The sequence below is a fragment of the Lingula anatina genome, chromosome 10 (genome assembly GCF_051362555.1).
Source record: "Lingula anatina isolate TDL-2025a chromosome 10, LinAna3.0, whole genome shotgun sequence".
NCBI classification, from domain to species: Eukaryota; Metazoa; Brachiopoda; class Lingulata; order Lingulida; family Lingulidae; genus Lingula; species Lingula anatina.
In genome coordinates, this window is record NC_141776.1 from 7,558,329 (window position 1) to 7,577,656 (window position 19,328).

Below are 19,328 nucleotides of genomic sequence, written 5' to 3' on the forward strand. Positions count from 1 at the left end.
GTTATACTTATGTGTGTGTGTGTATGTGTGTGTGTGTGTGTCTGTGTGTGTGTGTGGGGGGAGGGGTGAGAAAGAGAGAGAAAGAGAAGTCCTCCTCCATGAAGTCACCTATCGCGGCTAAAACACACAAATACAAACAGTTATACTTGTGTGTGTGTGTGTGTGTGGGGGGGGGGGGGGGGTGAGAGAGAGAGAGAAGTCCTCCTCCATGAAGTCACCTATCGCGGCTAAAACACAGAAATACAAACATATGCAACGAAATGTGTGTGCTGGAACACACAAATACGAATAGTTATAATTATCTGGCTGATTTAACTTATATGAGAGAAAGAGGAAGAGAGAGAGGAAGTCACCTGTCTCAGCTGGAATACGCAGATACAAACAGTTATAATTATCTAGCTGCTTTATCTTATATATATGAAAAGAGAGAGAAGACCTCCTCCAGGAAGTCACCTATCGCGGCTAAAACACAGAAATACAAACATATGCAACGAAATGTGTGTGTGTGCATGCGTGCGTGAGAGAGAGAGAGAGAGAGAGAGATACCTTGAGCAATGTAAGCTGCCAGAAGAGCTGCAGTGTTTTCATTACAGGGAAGGATGCCTTGGTTTAGGTCCCTCTTCACTTGTAAGGCAAACAAATATCTGAAACAAATTATAAGAACAATAATCTATATATATTCAATTCAGTGCTATCTATCTTTCTGCCAAATAATGCATTCTTAAGAATAACAATGACACAGTGTATAAAATATAGATCTCCATAAAATCCATAGATAGTTTTCATAACAGTAAATCAGTGTGGCATTTCCACCACCCATAAACATTCAATTGTGACCTTCACCTTGTGAACTCTTCCTCCAGGAGGCCAGGGTCTGGGGTGTAGAACTTGACACTAAACCTGAAGGTCAGGTTATGGTGGCTGCTCACCTGCTTCAGGATCAGCTTCTCTGGGTCTAGCCAGTACTGAAATACACAGGGCACACCTGTTAACTTAAACAATTTTCTACATATTTTACAAATAGTTATATAAGTGCCTTCCATAAAAGATTTATTTATTTTCTGAAAATGTTTCAAAAAATTTCCTGTCACTGTACCTGTACCCCATTCTGGCCGGTGAACTCCAGGTCGAAGTAGTCCGACTCCACCAAGTTGAGGTGGCGAATAACTTGATCTCTGAGCAGACTTCCTGTGGCCTTGACCTGGAAACATAAGACTAACATGAAACCGTGATAGGGTGAGACTGGAAAGGAGGGGGGGCAATCAGGTATCCCTAGGGACATCCATCCCATGCCATATAAGACTAAGAGAAAGGGGAATAGGCATCCCTTGTGTTGTGATGTCTGCCCAATTTCATTTAAGACCGAGGGAAGACCAGGTTTCCCTGGGGAAGTCTACCCATTTCATATAAAGCTGAGGTGGAAGGGACCAGGTATCCCTGGTGATGTCTGCTCCATTTTATATAAGGCTAATTGGGGAGTGGACGGGGTCAGGTAGCCCTTGGATGTCTGCGCCATTTCGTAGGATGCTAATGGTGGAGGAGACCGGGTTTCCTTGGAAATCTCTACCCCATTCTAGCTTCTCTGGAGACTAGCTATGCAGACTAGGTCTTAAGCCTCAGCTAACTTTAGGTCTAAAATGAGTTTGTCATCCCTTTCCCTGTAGAGAAGTACACAACACACATGACCAAATTATATATATCTACTAATTTTATTAAAAAACCACAGCAGATAAACTGCTGAGAACATCACATCCATTCAGAAACATGGGATAAAAATTACACAGTACAGATATGAACCATGGACAAAAGTATATTGAAAACAGCTACAAATTTTATTCACAAACCACTGCAGATAAACTGCTGACAAATTATATCTATGCAGAAATGTGGGTCTTCAGTGTAAAAAGTGCCAGATGGCGTCAGTGGTGACAGTGGGAATCGAACCCACAAAGTAATGTTATTCGGACATTATGAAACCCATTTTCAGCAAAGTAACCACAAGACTAGGCTGGCACATGAGTAAACAAAACAGAACTTTAATTTTATATACACAACAATGACAAGCAATCAATAGTTACAGGACCTGGTGTAAACAAAATAAAGTACAGACAGTAGCAGAATACTGTGAGCAGACTATACATACTTTTTCCCATTTCCATAATGTAGTTTTAAACATGAATGAACAAAATGATAAAATGTATATGCTTAATAAGACCTTCAAGCTAATCCAAAAGACTGACATAACATGATGTTCATCTGATATTTGATTGTGTTAATTTTCAGTATCAAAGACCCAAGGTATTCAGATAAAGTGTTAAGTTTGAATTGGCATAAATTCCCAGTCCATGTAAGTGTCAACACTCGAAATATAACCTAAGCACAGGGATAAAAATCACACAGTAGAGGTATGAACAATGAACAAAAGTATATTGAAAACAACAATGGATTTTATTCACAAACCACAGCAGATAAACTGCTTAAAAAATCACATCCATGCAGAAATGAGGGTCTCCAGTGAAAAAAGTGCCAGATGGCGTCAGTGGTGACAGTGGGATTTGAACCCACAAAGTAATGTTTAACAGACATTATTGAAACCATTTCAGCGAAGTAACCACGAGACTAGGCTGGCACATGAGTCATGCCAGGTAAACTTTACCATTCTATACGCAACAGTGCTGTGGCGCAATCAATAGTCATGTGACCTTGTGTACACATCAGCTGACCTGCTACACAATAGTAAACAGCCGAGTTTGTATACACTCTTAACTATACACAGTGCAGGGCCTAAGGCCACAAATACCCATGCTTCTACACTCAAAAAGAGCCGATTATGGATCAGCTGGAATGCCTCTTGTATAAATACATAGAAATACACATCAGTAATAACCAATATAAAAAATATAATAATTTTAATAATTTTATACATCAGTTATTCACAAAAGACCAGTAAGCTTGATCGTGAAGGTCCCAGTCAAAGATCACCATGCTTATCTTCATGAAAATATCTGAATTGTGAAAGCAAATCTCACTTAATCCTTATCTTCATACTATAAATCTTATAGATGGCTTATAATCATGAGAGGGGGGGGGGGGCATTTGAACTGACAGCTCATCTTTTACATTGCCCCTTCAAATCGCTGGCAACCCTCATTGAGAATATCAGATCATGTTTCTTAATCTTTACTATCTCTCTCTCTCTCACACACACACACACACAAACACACACACACACACAAACACACACACACACACACACACACACACACACACACACTTACATTAGGGTGACAAGCCAATATTTGAACACAGACATTTAGTAAATTCACTACAGCCAGAACTAGTTAACAATTCAGATGAAGCCTCAGCAATGAAAGGACAGGTCAGATAGTGGATTACATAGTTTTATTTGACATTTAGCAGAATTATATCACCAAGTTTTATTTGACATTTAGCAGAATTATATCACCAACGAGGAAGATGTGACGATTTAATGCCTTTCCCCCTTTTTACATTACTATCTTATATATTAATGCGTAATTTATTAGGCTGCTCTATCAGATACATCAACATTTAAGATATTGTAATGGCAAGACTCACTTAAGTTCCTCATTAGGACAGTAATTAACATGGAAATTAATTTTATTAATCATCAGTTAACTAGCATGTAATATTGTGGTAATCACCAGTGTAGTACAACATTGGATAGCATCTGAACATGAAGTTCTCGAGATACTGAGCTTGTACATGGTGTAATCAAAACTAACCTCAGATGTATCTACATATCTTTAATGTTATTAGCTATTAAAGTGAACAGAGCTATGGAGTTCTCTGTACAGAGAGAGAACTGTAGAAGACCACATTGATTATAGCAGACATGACCCTAGGTTTCAAAAAAAAAAAAAACAAAAACAAAAACATCTATCATGGGACCCAACACCTAACCTTGAGGAATCACAGGAGCAGTCAGAATTGAATTAAAAAAACATGGAATTCTGCTTTTCCACGGAAAAAGCTCATGTGGGCTACAGTGAACACAGAGCGAATTGTAGAAAACCCAGTTATGAAAGTAAATAGAGCTATGGAGAACCCTGTAGAAAGAAATGACTGTAGAAAGTGGGGCCACAGTGATAACAGTGAACAGAGCTATGGAGTACCCTGTAGAGAGAGAGATGGCTGTCAGATACAGGGGAGATATCATCTGAAGACCCCATCATGTAGATCACAGCAATCGGCACTAACACCACTCCTGTGCAGTAATTAGAAGATACCATCTCTTAACCGACCACAGAATACAATCTCTTCAGGTCAGCTAGCAGAGATAATTGATGGTCACTTCTATTGTTGGACATAAAGGACATCTAGTTTAATATGAAGTCATTCAGTGTTGGTCATTACTAGCAGTGGTGAAAAGAGGAAAACAAGGACTGTATCTTTGTCTTCTCTCGTGAGAGAGTGGAGTATAGGGACACCAATGTAACCCCATTGCTAAAAGAGCGAAGTGAAGGAACAGCCAGCTTCCTCCTCTTTCTATGTTCTAAGACAGGTAAGTGAAAGAATGTTCAGCAAGCTACTTCATCTTTCTATTTTCTAAAACAGGTAAGTGAAGGAACAGCAAGCAGTCTCATCTTCCTATATTCTAAGACAAGTAAATGAAAAACCAGCCAGCTACCTCATCTTTCTATACAGTAATGACTTGACCTTTTCAGTGGTGAAATTTGTGAATTTTACAGATACTTTTTTAGAAGGCATTATTTCTTAAAATTAGAACATTTCTATTTAGTGATATCAACAAATTAAAAACCAGGCTTCTCCATAGTTTTATTCTATGTAGTAAAATCACCTCAAATGCTATAAAGATATAAATTGTGTGATAAAATTATATATCTGAAAGTTAGATAACTTTAGCCCATGGAAAAGATTAAGGCTTCGTTCACATGCAATGTCTATTTTCTATTTTCTATTTTCGGTATGTCTTATGATCACGGTCTGTGCACTGAATATCCCGCCGCGTAATTACTGGCAGCGCGAGCCAGTTACTTATAGTAACTTATAGTTATAAGTTATAACCGTATTCTAAGACAGGTAAGTGAAAGACAGCAGAATCTCCAGCAAAATGTTTTAATATATACTGAGAGTCAATGAAAACGCATTTATTTATCAAATAATATTTAGAGTTCCTTTGGCACATTAAAGGGATAATAACTCTTCGTATGATATCTTTATTTCACAGTAAAAAACATTGTGAACAACTCATGGAAATACAATATATTCTGTTTTACAACAAAAACAGCAGTTATAGCTATTATTCTGATACCTGAGCTTGTCTTCAGATCACGTGACTTCCATTGACAAAAAAACAAACTTTTTTAGAAAAAACCAGGGACTAACTTTGAATGTAAAAATGGATTCATTAACCATTGCTTAGTATGGGAAAATTGTTGTTTACTCCAGGAAAATTCATTTTTTGACCAAAACGAAGAGTTATTATCCCTTTAAGAAAATAAAAGTTTTAGTGTGAAATATGAAATAGTGGTCAGTCCCCTCTCTTATGACCAAACAAGTGCATTTGTACTCATTTATATGGTTGGAATCGATTCTCGGTAAAAAAAAAAAAAAAAAAAAAAAAAAAAAAAAAAAAAAAAACCAAAGTTTTCATATGCATTTTTATTGACTGTCAGTACATAATGTATTTCCCCTATGAATAGCGTCTGTTGTTCAAGCAGTCTCGACTCTGCTTTGTCTCCTTTGATCCCGGCCTTTTGTAAAGTGCAGTATAACCTGCCAAACAGCAATAATAACTCTGCTACAATACACATTTTAGATGCCAAAAAGGGAGGTACCCCATTAAGTTATAAAATTTCCAGCACTATGTTTTTTCCCTAGTCTGATGTATGTGCAGTCATGGCCTAGAGGAACAGGTTGATACTGCGATACTGTGTCTTAGTCAGTGGCATCTGGGTATCAAGAACTACAACAGTTACGCAAAATACTTAACTATGACTGGATAAAAACTGTCGATGATTGAGATAAGTCAATATGCATATATATAAACTAGAAGGTATCTTTACTTCCAGCAACCTCTATTGAAAGACAAGATGCCCACTAGCCAAGACTTGTGAACGGCCAGTCATTGTCCAGTTATAGCCATGATCTCAGTGTTCAGTTTGGTCATCTTGGCTACAATAGCCACTGGTCAGCACATATGTGACAACCAAGACACACAGAGGTGAGATCCCACATTTTTTTTCCCTTCTTAGCTTGTTTATGTGACAAGGTATATGTCTATAAGAAAAGAAACGGTAAAACTTAAGTGAAATCAGAATTAGCCTTTAACTGCATTTTCTTACAAATATAACATTTAACTCTTTATTTGAGAAGGGGGGGAAACTAAAGACACTAAAAACCAAACTAGCACAATCATCCAATTCAAAAATTAAACAAGATCTTTTTTTGATATCTGCCTCTACTTTTATTACATGAAGTCATTCACGCAGGCGTGTCCTGAGGTGACTAGACACAAAGAGGGGTCACAAAGTGCAGCACGACTAGACAGAAAGTTCTGATAGTCTCTTATCACTGTCTGTATCTTCACAGTGTCACAGAAAACAGTCACCCCAGCCCCCACAGTCTGAACCTAGGTGCATAGGATAACTTGTATAATTTGACAGAACAGACAATCTACATATAACAGATTAAATGATGGTATTTCTTTTAGATATTGTACATAACATACCAATATACCAGGCTGCTGTGTTATCTATGATATTATAACTGTGTTGCCACAAAAAAAAAAAAACAGACCTCTCCCCCCCCCCAAACTCATACCTCATCTAAAAACCCAGGTATTGTGGACATATCTCATGTCACCTGCACCTGTATGGTAAGTTAAGTTTCAGACCCCCCTGCCTCCTCCCCACACTTCAGGTGAATGTTTAAGTCAGGGCTTTTCCCAAGATTGGGACAGGCCGTCCAAAATTACCACCTGTAATTTCCTACAAAATTTCTGAGAGTCCAAGTATGCCTAAAGCCATCATATTTTCAAAAAAAAACAAAAAAACATAAGCTGTCCAGTGATACTGGCAGCTGTCCAGATGACGGCTGGACGGTTTGCTGATAAAACCCCTTGGTTTAAGTGTGTCTCATGTCACCAATGTCTATTCCAGGGCCAACCAACCTGTCACTTCTATACCAGATTACAGAGTGTATGTGTACGACCTCCCGCTGCGGTTCACCTCTGACCTCCTGAACTGTGCCAATCTACGCAACTACTGCTTTGACCTGCTCCACCAAGGCATGGGAGAGCAGCTGTACCAAGATGGCCCCTTGAGTATACGTGACACCCACCAGTTCTCACTAGAGGTCCTTATGCATCATAAACTCATGCACAGTACACAGCGCACAAACAACCCCAGTGAGGCGGACCTATTCTACATCCCTTTCTATAGTGCTCTTACATGTTTTTGTCGTCAGGGGGACTATGATCAGCTGGAGCAACTGTATGCATACCTAAGAGGTGAGTGGGGGGAGCACTTCCCCTCCAAGCCTCACTTTGGTATTTTGTCTAAGATAGAGCGTGAGCAGTACTCTATTAACTGCCCCACATTGAGGCACCCAGACAGCCGCCTGGTCACCTGGGTGGGGATAGAGCAGGAAGTGGTAGAAAACAACAGGAAGTACTATAACGTGACAGGAGAGCTGGTTGTGGCCCCCTACCCCTCCTATGGACATTTTATACAGGAGGAGAATATCACCGCCCCCGCACTGCACTCCTGGCTGTACAACCACACCAGGACAGTGAAGGTCTTCATGGCTGCAGGAGAACGCAGGTCCAATCCATTTCGTAACCTCATCTTGGATCAGTTCCCGCCTGCCACTGTTGTTAGCTACACTGAGCACAAGGCGGCAAGAGGCCGTGGAGAGGAGACGGAGATGGTGTGGCTGAAGACACCAGAGTGCCAGGGAAGGCACAGGAACACCACCATGCTGTGGATGAAACATGCCGTGTTCTGTGTACAACCGTCAGGCGACTCACCAACAAGGAAATCTTTCTACGACGCCATCTTGTCTGGCTGCATTCCTGTGATATTCGAATTCAAAAACAAAGTGAAGTATCCTTTCAGTGCCAGCATCGACTACTCCAAGTTCACGGTCAGTATTCCAGAGGAGAACATCAAGGCAGGGGTCAGCATCCTTCACGTCCTGAATAGGGTGACCAGTGACCAGATACAAGACATGCAAAGACACCTGGTGGCCGCAGCACCACTGCTGCAGTACTCGTACCCTCCACTCACCAGGGGGCACCACGATGCTGTAGACATGATACTCCACGAAATCGCAAATAATGTTTTTCATAAAGATAACAGCACAGCAAATACAGCTGAGGGGAACAAAGGCAATATAAATCAAACAATTCAGTCTACAGACAATTTGGATCCTACATCTAATACACAGTCATTAGCCTCAAATTCCAGGGATTCCCATGATGAACTGTGATAATCATTACAACAATAATTACCAACTTTATAACTTGATTAAAATGGAAGAAATGATACAAATTAAGTGAAGGGTGCATTTTTCCAAAAAGGTTTATTTTTGTCAAATAAAAATACAGCATTCAGTTTTAACTTTATTTAAATGGAAGATATGATACAATAGAAAGCACTTATGTGTCTGAAGGTTGCATTTTTCCCAAAAAGGGAAAAATTATTTTTTTGTCAAATAAAACAAAAGCATTTCAGAAATATTAGTTGTTTTTGAATAAATTACTCTTTCAGATGTCACTGCCCTCCCTTCCAAACTGATAATCAAATCCCATTTCAGACCTAGTATGTTAGGTGAGACAGCACAACCAGCACAATCCTCACCCAGAGACATCACTGCCACCTGTCTGCTTACAACATAATAAAAAGTTCTATATAATTTAAGCCTGTCTAACTGCTAATTATTTAAAGATAAACATTTAGATTGAAATTTAAGTAATCTAATATCAGGAGGGTCAATTTCAAGTGCAGGTTAACTTAATTTTCCTGAGAATTTTAAGGAGCTACCAGCTGAAGTCGGGTAAAAACCGGATCACATAACGCACAGATTTAATGACCATACGCATTCCTTAATGTGAAATCAAGTCAAGACATTCTAGCTAAGTACATTTATTCAACCGTTTGTGTTAGCTACTTGTGGAAGCATCTCACTTGTTCCTTTCAGTGTTAAATGGCCTAATATTGACAGTGCCATTCAATACAATGTGACCAATACCTTCAATATTTTCTTAAAGATCCCTATTAACTAGGACAGCAAGGATTTTACATAATAAAAATCTTCTCATCTTCAGTAGTTTGTGAATACTTGATACATTATTTTGCCACTGGTCCAACTCAAGAGAACTGCCTTCCTATTGGATTTTGACTGGAGTCCGGGATTTGTTTACCATTGTAATACCATTAGACCAACAGAGCTGTGTACACACTTCATGAGACTGTTTACTCTCTCACTCAGCACTCACCATCAATTAGATAATATTGATGATGTTTTCCTTCCAGAAATCAATGTAAGGACACAGCAAGCCTGATCTGAGGTACAGCTTTTATCTACAGCATCGGCAGATAATGAGAAATAACTGACAGACCGTGACAAAGAAACCAATTGTAAAAACAGCACGTTCAATTAAAGGATACTCTGATAATCTAATTGGCATATGGGGTTCTGGTATTAGAATGTTACAGATTTGCAGGAGTGCACATGCACATACATATGAGAAACTATATTATGTAAACATATAAATCTACACAGTTCACCTATAAATAAAATATACACGTCCTCACAGTAGTCATATGTGTTTACTTATAGCATCACCAATGTTTTGCCTCCTCACAGCTGTTAGCAGTGGGCAGCACAGGAGAGAAAATCAATGTTCCTGCTCACCAACATTCTGTATTAACCTGTATCATCTGTCAGTAATATAACATGTCTGACCACAGCAAAGGGTGTGTGTGTGTGTGTGTGTGTGTGTGTGTGTGTGTGTGTTTGCACGTATGTGTACATGTGCTTAAATGTGTACCCAATCTCTGAGAAAGAAAAGCCTATCTCTAATTCACAAGAGACTTCACATTCCCTTCAAAATGTCATAACCCCAGTCAACACTATCTATTTCTATTCCTCCATATTAAGATACTGACCAGGAGTGCTGCTTCCCATCTGTATCAGTACTAAAACTGTGGATGCCCTCCACTCACCATGTCTGGATCTGTTGGACATTGCTCCACGAAAATATCTTAAGTTACTTAGACTCTACTGGCTAAGTTGTATTTCATTCTTAAAGACTGTTTACCTGGTTTTATGTCCAAAATTTTAGCAGCTAGCTTTAAGTTTTAGCCCCCTCACCCCTGACGAGTTTTTTTAATAACTAGTGGATAAATGAGTGCATAAATAATTTTTGTTCAGTACACACCTTCTGCAAGAGACACTGCCATTATCTCTTAGAGTGTTAAAGAAATATCTTAAAAATTTCTCTTGAAAACAAAAAAAAAAAAAAAAAAAACGGAATGCAACAACATAATTTTTTAACACTTGTCTAATTTCTAAACAAGCAGACATTTTCTCATTACTTTGTTCATGAATCCAATTGTATCAAAATACTTTCCTTTTAAGTTGAAAACATAATTCATTGAGGTTTTCTGTGATTCCTTTATTAATAAATGTTCATTCTTGACCAAAAAATGCCATGAGCTGACATGTCCTGAAAGGTTTTCTACCTCTTTAATTTTAAAAGAGTCCAGCAAGCGAGTGAGTGCAGACTACTATAGAAAACAAAACTAAAATTTACGATCATTTGTTGACTATTTTTTTCCAGTAGTAGGCTACAGCCTAGTGGGCCTTGTTAAGACAAGTAGCTGAAATAAGAATCTAAAGATGTCAGATTTTTAGTCAAAAGGGGGGGGGGGGGGGGGGGGGGGGGTCTGGTAGCTGTGTAGTACAGCCTGAGCACACAGACTTGCCCACCACAGTTCCTATAATAAAAATCAATAGCACACAATGGGCAGCAATGGCTCTCTGCCACCATCTACAGGAGAAACTGCTGTGTTTGTTGTTTTGTGGCAAGAAACATTATTGGATCTTTTGGCTCAGTTAATGTAGCAGAAGTTGTTTGGACAGGCAGTTAGCCAGTAAGCCAATGTCAGACATTGACAATTTATCTAACAGAAAAGGATTTATCATAATCATCATATATATGATATATGAAATTGGTTGTAGATAAATACATAGCATAAGGGACCATTCCCAGACCCCATTGTACTAACTGGGAATCGATCTATCTCCGAGGGGATTCTTGCTAAATTGCAATCAACTTAAGTGGCTTAGATGTCTGTCATGCTTACTGAAGCTGCTCGGCTTAATTAGTTATCGTTTAGCAGCTTCAGTAGACATGCCAGACATGTAAGCTTCTTAAGCTGAAAGCAATTTAGCAAGAAACCCTTTGCAGATGGATTGATCCTGTTAGATCGATCGAGGTATGGGAGCCCAGCCTAAGTCTAAACATCCCAAGTTAGTGCCAAATCCATCCCATCTCTATCCCACCTCTATCCCACCTTCATTTACTCACCGGTAGCTGAAATATCTGCTCAGAGTCATCTAACATGAGAACTTTGATGTTCATCATCTTCCCGCCCTTCTGTGGGCTGGCATTCCCAGTGCTCATTGTGGAGGCTTACTTAGGATGCGGTTTGTCTTGCCATAACAATGACATCTTGTGGCTAAAAAACAGAAAAATATCATTACAATTAATGACAAATACTGATGGTCCGTTGATGTGATTGATTTCTAGGCTCACATTTAATCACTTCTCATTGTTGAGTCTATTCTTTATTCTGTATCAAAATGGGGCCAAAATATGATTCATACTGGATCCATACACAGTCAAATGCATGTTGTCTGCCAAACTGGCCACTTCTAACCATGGAACTAGAAAAGTAGAAAGAGGAGAGAACTAGAACCTAAAGATCAGTTACTGTAGCAGCCAAAGCAGTATCAAGCTATTGGTATTTGAATGCCAGTAAAATTCTATGTAAAGGAATTGGGAGAAAAGATACTTTAAGCTCTTGGACAATGCCAATAAGTATAGACTGTTGTGGTTTTTAGAAAATATTGGCCAGAATTCTGGAAAACATGGTAGCAACTGCTTTGTCAATTAGAACGGCATTGGCTGCTGAGCTGAAAAACTCATGTAAACCAGGCGAGTTTGAAACTTTACAGCACGGTCCCTCATACCACTAGTCAGTGCAAACTGTTTGGTTTCTTTCAGTGGAAAAAAAATTTAGCCAGTTAGATGTTTCAAATGTACTCCTTCCCACAAAACCTGTAAAGAAAACAGGCCATGCTCCCACTGCAACAGCCAATTCCACTATTCCCTGATTTGTTGACAAGGTGACCCTTCTATGGTCACCATTTCCTGGGCCATAACACAGGTGACCCTTCTATGGTCACCATTTCCTGAGGCCATAACACAGGTGACCCTTCTATGGTCACCATTTCTTGATGTGTTGACAAGCTACCCCCCCCCCCCCCCCAATGTAGGCAGGCTATAACACAGGTGACCCTTTTGTGGCCATGGCCATTCCCTTATACAGTAACCCCCTCCCCGACCCCCCCCCCCCCAGACACAGGTCATACACAGGTGACCCTTCGGTGGTCACCATTTCCTAATGTGTTGACAAGCCCCCCCCCTCCACCTCTACAGAAATAGGCCATAACACAGGTGACCCTTCTGTGGATAGCAAACCTGTCTGTTTGGGAAGGATACCTTTTACCTCAAGTACATGATATCAAGTGAAATGCCAGTGTTTTTCTGATGCAGATTAGTGCCAAGTAAAGGTTTCAACAGTTTAAACTTGAGAGTGGACTTCAAATGTCACTGGGCACCTAACGGAATGCCTTGATAATCAGAATAATGGTAACAGTATTCTAAAATCTTCCATCTCAGTTCTTTAATCTACGCAATACGCTCGCGATAATCTCAGGCACATGTGGAAATGTGCAGAAAGGGCAAATGAGGGGACTTGTGATTCTCAGTGAATAATGGGATGCTCACAGCCAGTATTTTAACCGTCAGACCATGAAACTGCCATTAAATCATCATCACAAACAGATATTCCGTTTATAAGGCCTGTTTTAGCTAGAACATGCGAATACACAGAACTTGCCAATTTAATACTACATAAAAAAGACATCAAAAACATACATGTATATAGAGAACAAGTTCTGGCAATATGGATATGTGCATTCCTATTCAAATACTAGTATGTGAATATCTCCATGTGAGCGTTAACAACTCCATGAGAGAAGTTAACACTTTCATGTAAGAAATTAACACCTCCATGTGTGAGCGCATTCAGAGCAAGACGATCCGCAGGCTAACAAATCTTTACTCCATGGTGTAATCAGCAGGCCCTTGCATGGACTTCATATGTAAAGGTGGGGAATCCATCAGGGAATTAGTGGGTATTACTTTTAAGTGCATCGGCCATATTTGATCAGCAGATCTGTTAGTCCATGGATCATCTTGTTCTGAATGTGCTCTAAGAAGTTAAAAGTTCCACTGCCCTCACACCGTATTCCTGCCAGACTTACAACCTGCTACTTGCTGTGTACATGAACGTATGGCAACCTCTAAGAGATATTTACATCCAGATCAGCTCACGCTTCACCTGGAGAAGCCGGCCAAGAGGTCGGTTTACACCCTAGACATACACAGGCTATACTACAGCCCATGCTTAACAGGTCCAACCAATATTTCTACAGGTGCTCCAGCCTAAGCTTCACAGCATCTATCAACGCCTTTAAAAATGCACCTCCTTCCATTATTTTGGTCGTAAATTGATCTATTTATTTGGCCTCCTAGTTCATAAAAATCTGCTAAATGAGGTAGTACTACATGAGCATTGAATAATCATCACGTTTACTCCCACTTATGGATGTATAGCTGCGCATGCAAATTGCATACTTATTCAAATGCGATTGCTAATGGATATTTAAAGCACAGAACAAGAGGAAAAAATTCATTCATATATCATTTTTCAGGAAATGTGAAACAATACCCTAGGTTGTACTAGCTGAAACCATATGGTGGCATTTAGTTGGATTTTATGGCAAAAACATGACTTTAAATGCATCTTTTTAATATGAGAATTACTTGAAAATTTCCATATTACGTGAAAATTCCCATAAACTTGTTAATTATGAAAAAGCCTATAAATTAAAACTGTCTCCCCAGTGGGACAGCCTCTTAATTACCAGTGCCTGGAATAAGTGATGAATTCCCTTGAATAATAACCAATTAATACTGACTGCAGTCACTACTCAGCACGCAATCAAAGGTGAATACAGACTGAGCGATTTTCAGCAGGCACCAAAAGACCGAGCTTTTGCATCAAAATAAAGCTAGCAATGCTCACTGTACCCAAGCTGGTTAATGAGCATAATGATTCCATGTGGACATCTTCAACTTTGATGTTAAACCAAAACATTCCGGACCTGTACTACAACTGCACCATTGACGTAACCAGGCCCTAAGCACCTTCAGTCCATCTACTCCCTGTGTGAACATGCCAACAGCCTCTGAATGGAATCTAGTTTTCTACTCCAGAGACTGTGCACTGCTTCTATATCACCGAGAAACACAAGCAGCTGTCAGTAAAGTGAGCGGTTCTCAGAGCCGATTTCACACACACTGAGACCAGATGGTGCACTTGACTCTGGCTGAATTATTCAACATTGGTTTATTCTGTGTAAACTATGGCATTCTATCAGGTTGATGCTGTTTAATATGAAATGAACATCCGAGTCCTATAGTACACATATCTTGGTACACACGTTGGTTTATTCTGTGTTAAATGTCTGGAAGTGTTTTTATGAGGTACCAACATGAAGGTAACTACAGACTGCTAGACTTCAACAGTGTAACGGCAACTCTACAATATTGGCCTTCGAAATCTCACAGATGAATGGCTCTCAAAACACATAGATGGCAAACTGAAACTAGCTTTTGTCACCACAATGATTACACATCTTTGTGATGAATCATACTTTGCTCTCGCGACTTTGTTCAAACAGAAAAAAAACACTTTACATTTTCTGTGTTGTGCAACTGGGGTTTCAATTAAGTAGTGCATATCATGTGTTACGTAATGTAAGCCTAGGTAATATATATATAACAACAGGTAATGTACAGCCAGTTTACTGTTCATAGAAAAGAAGCTGCTGTGACTGATAAAGTGTCCACAGACAGTTGGAACATAACAGCTTTTGCTCAACCATCACCCAGCAATGAACTTTTGGACATTCAACACTCATTATATGGGATGCTATTTAGTGATAATAATTTGTTAAAATACATCACTCCAATCAGATTCTTGCCAGAATTATGGGCATGAAATGACATGTCTTCTTACCAACTCTCTCACCTCAGCAAGTCAACAGCTATTCTGGCCACCTCTTCATGCCCCCCCCCCCCCCCCAAAAGCAAAATTCCTTGTCCCTGCTGGCAGCCAACATGGTTTTCCTCTCCCTCAGTAATGATCAACTCCTGTTCCAATCCATTAGATAAGAATTGATTTTTTCTCGTTCATCACGGCCTCAGGAAATATATCACGTCTGCCACAATACAACATCCACACTGGATTCCATAGGTCCTAATTGATTTTAAGGATAAAATTCCCCCACATCCGCTATCTTTCCCTCGAGCTGTTCAAGTTTAACGCACAACATCTCCGAGGCCACCTCTGTCTTTAATTCTTTCACTGAAAACATTTTCAGCCAGTTTCATGCAAACACAGCTAGCTCTGTACATGTACAACCAGCTGGATTATCATATCATAAGAATGAAGCATGGCAAAATGTATACATGACATAATTTCCCACTCTACTGCAAGCCCCCCCCCCCCCCCCCTCCTCATCCTTACTGACCTCCTATGAAGTCAGTTCATCCAGCTGACCTGCTGGTACAGGTGGAATAAATAGCCTGGCCATCTGTAGAAACACTTACCTTTCTAAGAACTATGGTCCACTCTATCTAGGCAGAGGCCAATGACCTCTAGGATTGAGTTTTTCTCTCTCTCACTAATTCTCTGGACTGGAAAATAGAAGAAATGGCAAGTTTACATTTCAGTAAAATGCTATAATTCTCATCATTTCCACTTTCTTTCCTTGTGGTATTCCTGCAGTTTACAATTTTTGGACAGAATATTATCTACAGCAATAAAGAAATTTTCTATAATTCTCATCATTTCCATTTTCTTTTTTTGTGGTATTATTGCAATTTAAAACTTTTTTTGCAGAATATTATCTACAGCAATAAAGAAAGTCCCACACAGAAGCAGGCACGCGTACACACACACACACACACACACACACACACACACACACACACACACACACAGCTTGCACCTACTGCCACAGCTCCTGCAACCCCCCCCCCCTCCAACTTATCAGATAACCTCCAGAGGTGTCTTAGGCTAATTACACATGATGATAAGATTACAGGTCAACTGTGATTAATAAAACTGATTACAGGTCTCTTATGACTTATTACACATGATAAGATGTCCAATAAACTGGGTTCAACATGACATGTATGGGTCACTGAGGAAAGAAGGGGGAGAGTTTCTCCTCAGACTAGAGGAGAAAACACTGGCAATATCTTCCAGACTCCATTACTTCCCTTCACATACTTTACATGCCATAGCACATGAAAGAAGGTCAAAGTGATCCATTGACCCACTGACCAAGGAGCAGCCATTAACTGGACACACCTGTGCAGTGTGCTGGTCACTGTGTTAACTGGACACACCTGTGCCATGTACTGGTCACTGTATTAAACTGTATGACCTTTAAATGGTGTTTGGCAAAATGTCTCCACACACACACGCACATACACACACACACTGTCCCTTTCCTCATAAATCTTCAACCCATCTTTATCAGTCTACATGACACCCAGTCCACATTCACCTGCAGCTGGAAATCCTAATGCCACACACACCCAGAAAGATAACCCCCCCCCCATTAGCAGGTGTCATACACTAACAAGGACACTCACATCCCAAGTCCACTAACTGAACACACGCCACTAACTAACCCCCCTTTCACCTAACACCCCCTGTGCTAGACATGTACTAAAGGAGTCCAGTAACTGAAACACACAACTCTAGCATATGACTCCAGTGTGAAAACAGAGGAGTTCGGGGTCACCTGGTTAGCTGGCTTCTATTAGGACTGGCATTCCACACATTCTACTCTTATTGACTCTACAACAATGAGGAAAGTGGTAGAAAATAAGAGTCAAGTTCTAAATGCTTGTTAAGTTATAACAGTTACTTGACGCATGGTACCAGCCAAGGGAGTCAATTGTGAGGCAATCAGTAGGAAGAATGGTTTATAGTGGGAATGCATCTTGGCAACTGATTGGGAAATATTCCACTAGAAGATGGAGAGGTGGCTGCACAAAGACGATTCTTGATATGAGCCAGTAATATCATATGTACAGTAATGAGCAATTATTACTATAAACCTCAGCCATATCTGATGTGCCTCAGATGAATGACTGCAGTATTCATAAAAAACAGATTATTGATCCTTACGTAAATTTATTCCATCACTGATAACATAAAAATTGTTGACTGAGATTATACAGTGATGTGTATTCTCATTTGTATCAGCTACGTAAGAACAGCAGTTTGAGTTAAGAGAGAAAATGAGTTGTCACTTCCACCACAGATGAAAAATAAACTGTTATCTTGGTTGAACACACTTCCTGCTGACAGCAACTTTCTAAAGACATTGCTCTGGCGAGAAATATGGATATATGATAGACTCAATCTGTTCCTCATATTCACTTAATTGGCAGTAAGCAAAAGATTTTCTATCTGCCCCTTAGCTATCACCCCACCCCTGCTGTCACCCTGCCCCTCAACTTTTCCTGTTGTCACCCCACCCCTGCTGTCACCCTGCCCCTCTGCTTTCTCTGCTGTCACCCTACCCCTCAGTTTTCCCCAATGTCATGCCCACCCCTAAGCTTTCACTCTAGCCCACAACAGAAACAGGTAGTAACTAACTAGTTCATTTTCTAGTTCACAGCCAATCTCACCCACACATTTAACAGAAGTGACCTCAGGCCACCCTTAAAGGTACATACGAACCAAGCATCGGTGGAGCGTGGATTCCCAGTAACACATGTAAACCACTTCTACGAGTTTCTTACACGACTCTAATAAATTCGACATGCCAAGGGATAAACTGAATAAATCACCCGATCAGCCATAAAAGAGCTTAAGAGTGCTCCTTTCTTTAAATTTTTGGTTGTCAATTTAACCTACTTTTGTGACCTACTTTTCTGCCCCATTGACATACAGCATAGAATGTTAGCAGAAAAATCTGTTCAAACATCACTTTTGGGTAAAATTAAACAATGCCTTTTGGTAATTCTCTTAGTTATACTGCTTGAAACTATATGCTGGCATTTGGTTGGTTTTTGTGACAAAAAATTGACTTTGTATGTATCTTTAAGTTAGACCTCCAGATTTCAGGTGCCACACTGACCAGTGTAACCTCCAGACCACCTCTCAATGTCCACTACCACACTACACCTGTAAGGCCCCTATTTCACACAGACCACGAATCCCATGAATCGCCAGGAATTGACAAATTTCACGATTCGTGAGAATTCGTGAGATTTTGCCAATTTTTTGGTCTAATTCGACCCGCTCTATGATTCAGTTACGATACAGGTGCGATAGTGTTACGAATATTCGTGGGATTCGGTTGGAATCGCACGAATATTGTCCAGAAATTCACTATGATTTTTTGGAATCGGGAGTTCGTAGCCAAAACTTTGAACAGCTCAAAATTTTTGCCACGAATTCCCGATTGATTAAGAATTGCAAGAACTGACTACGAGTATATACGAATCTGTTAAGAACTTCACGAACTGATTACGATTCAACCACGAATCCTGAAATTTTCAATTCCTGGTGGTTCGTGGGATTCGTGGTCTGTGTGAAATAGGGGCATCAAAGTTTTTGCCACCAACTCCTGTTGGTCAAGAAGTGCAAGAACTGACTACGAATATATACGTATCTGTTAAGAACTTCACGAACTGAAAACGATTCAACCACGAATCGTGAAATTTGTCAATTCATGGCGATTGGTGGGATTCGTGCTCTGTGTGAAATAGGGGCATAACAAGTACCTTTCGAGATCCTCACACTGAGAGATCATGGGCCCTAGCCACTCATTCATCACTCTGCATTCTTCATGTCACAGAGATGATGAAGCTGGGA

General features: G+C 39.9%; 2 protein-coding genes across 6 annotated transcripts in view; one reads left to right on the forward strand and one right to left on the reverse strand.

Moving 5' to 3' along the window:
* The window catches only part of LOC106164818 (FERM, ARHGEF and pleckstrin domain-containing protein 2), a 70,842-nt gene that overhangs the window by 45,413 nt on the left and 6,101 nt on the right, over nt 1-19,328 (reverse strand). For 3 of the 4 annotated variants that reach the window (XM_086997936.1, XM_086997935.1, XM_086997933.1), the window contains exons 2-6: nt 16,037-16,123; nt 11,600-11,750; nt 1,097-1,201; nt 844-965; nt 547-644 (exon numbers count right to left, since the gene is read on the reverse strand). In XM_086997936.1, the coding sequence (XP_086854062.1) occupies nt 547-644; nt 844-965; nt 1,097-1,201; nt 11,600-11,695 (421 nt within the window). In that variant the 5' untranslated portion in view covers nt 11,696-11,750; nt 16,037-16,123. The remainder of the gene's footprint in view (nt 1-546; nt 645-843; nt 966-1,096; nt 1,202-11,599; nt 11,751-16,036; nt 16,124-19,328) is intronic. The other variant, XM_086997934.1, reaches the window with a different exon arrangement.
* LOC106178998 (uncharacterized) lies at nt 4,344-8,744 on the forward strand. 2 transcript variants are annotated; one of them, XM_086997712.1, is made up of 3 exons: nt 4,344-4,543; nt 6,075-6,226; nt 7,164-8,744. In XM_086997712.1, exons 2-3 carry the CDS (start codon nt 6,147-6,149, stop codon nt 8,491-8,493), a joined length of 1,410 nt encoding a protein of 469 aa, XP_086853838.1. In that variant the 5' UTR covers nt 4,344-4,543; nt 6,075-6,146; the 3' UTR covers nt 8,494-8,744. The 2 variants fall into 2 exon arrangements, with proteins under 2 accessions (XP_086853838.1, XP_013417905.2); XM_013562451.3 differs by lacking the exon at nt 4,344-4,543 and adding an exon at nt 4,624-4,645.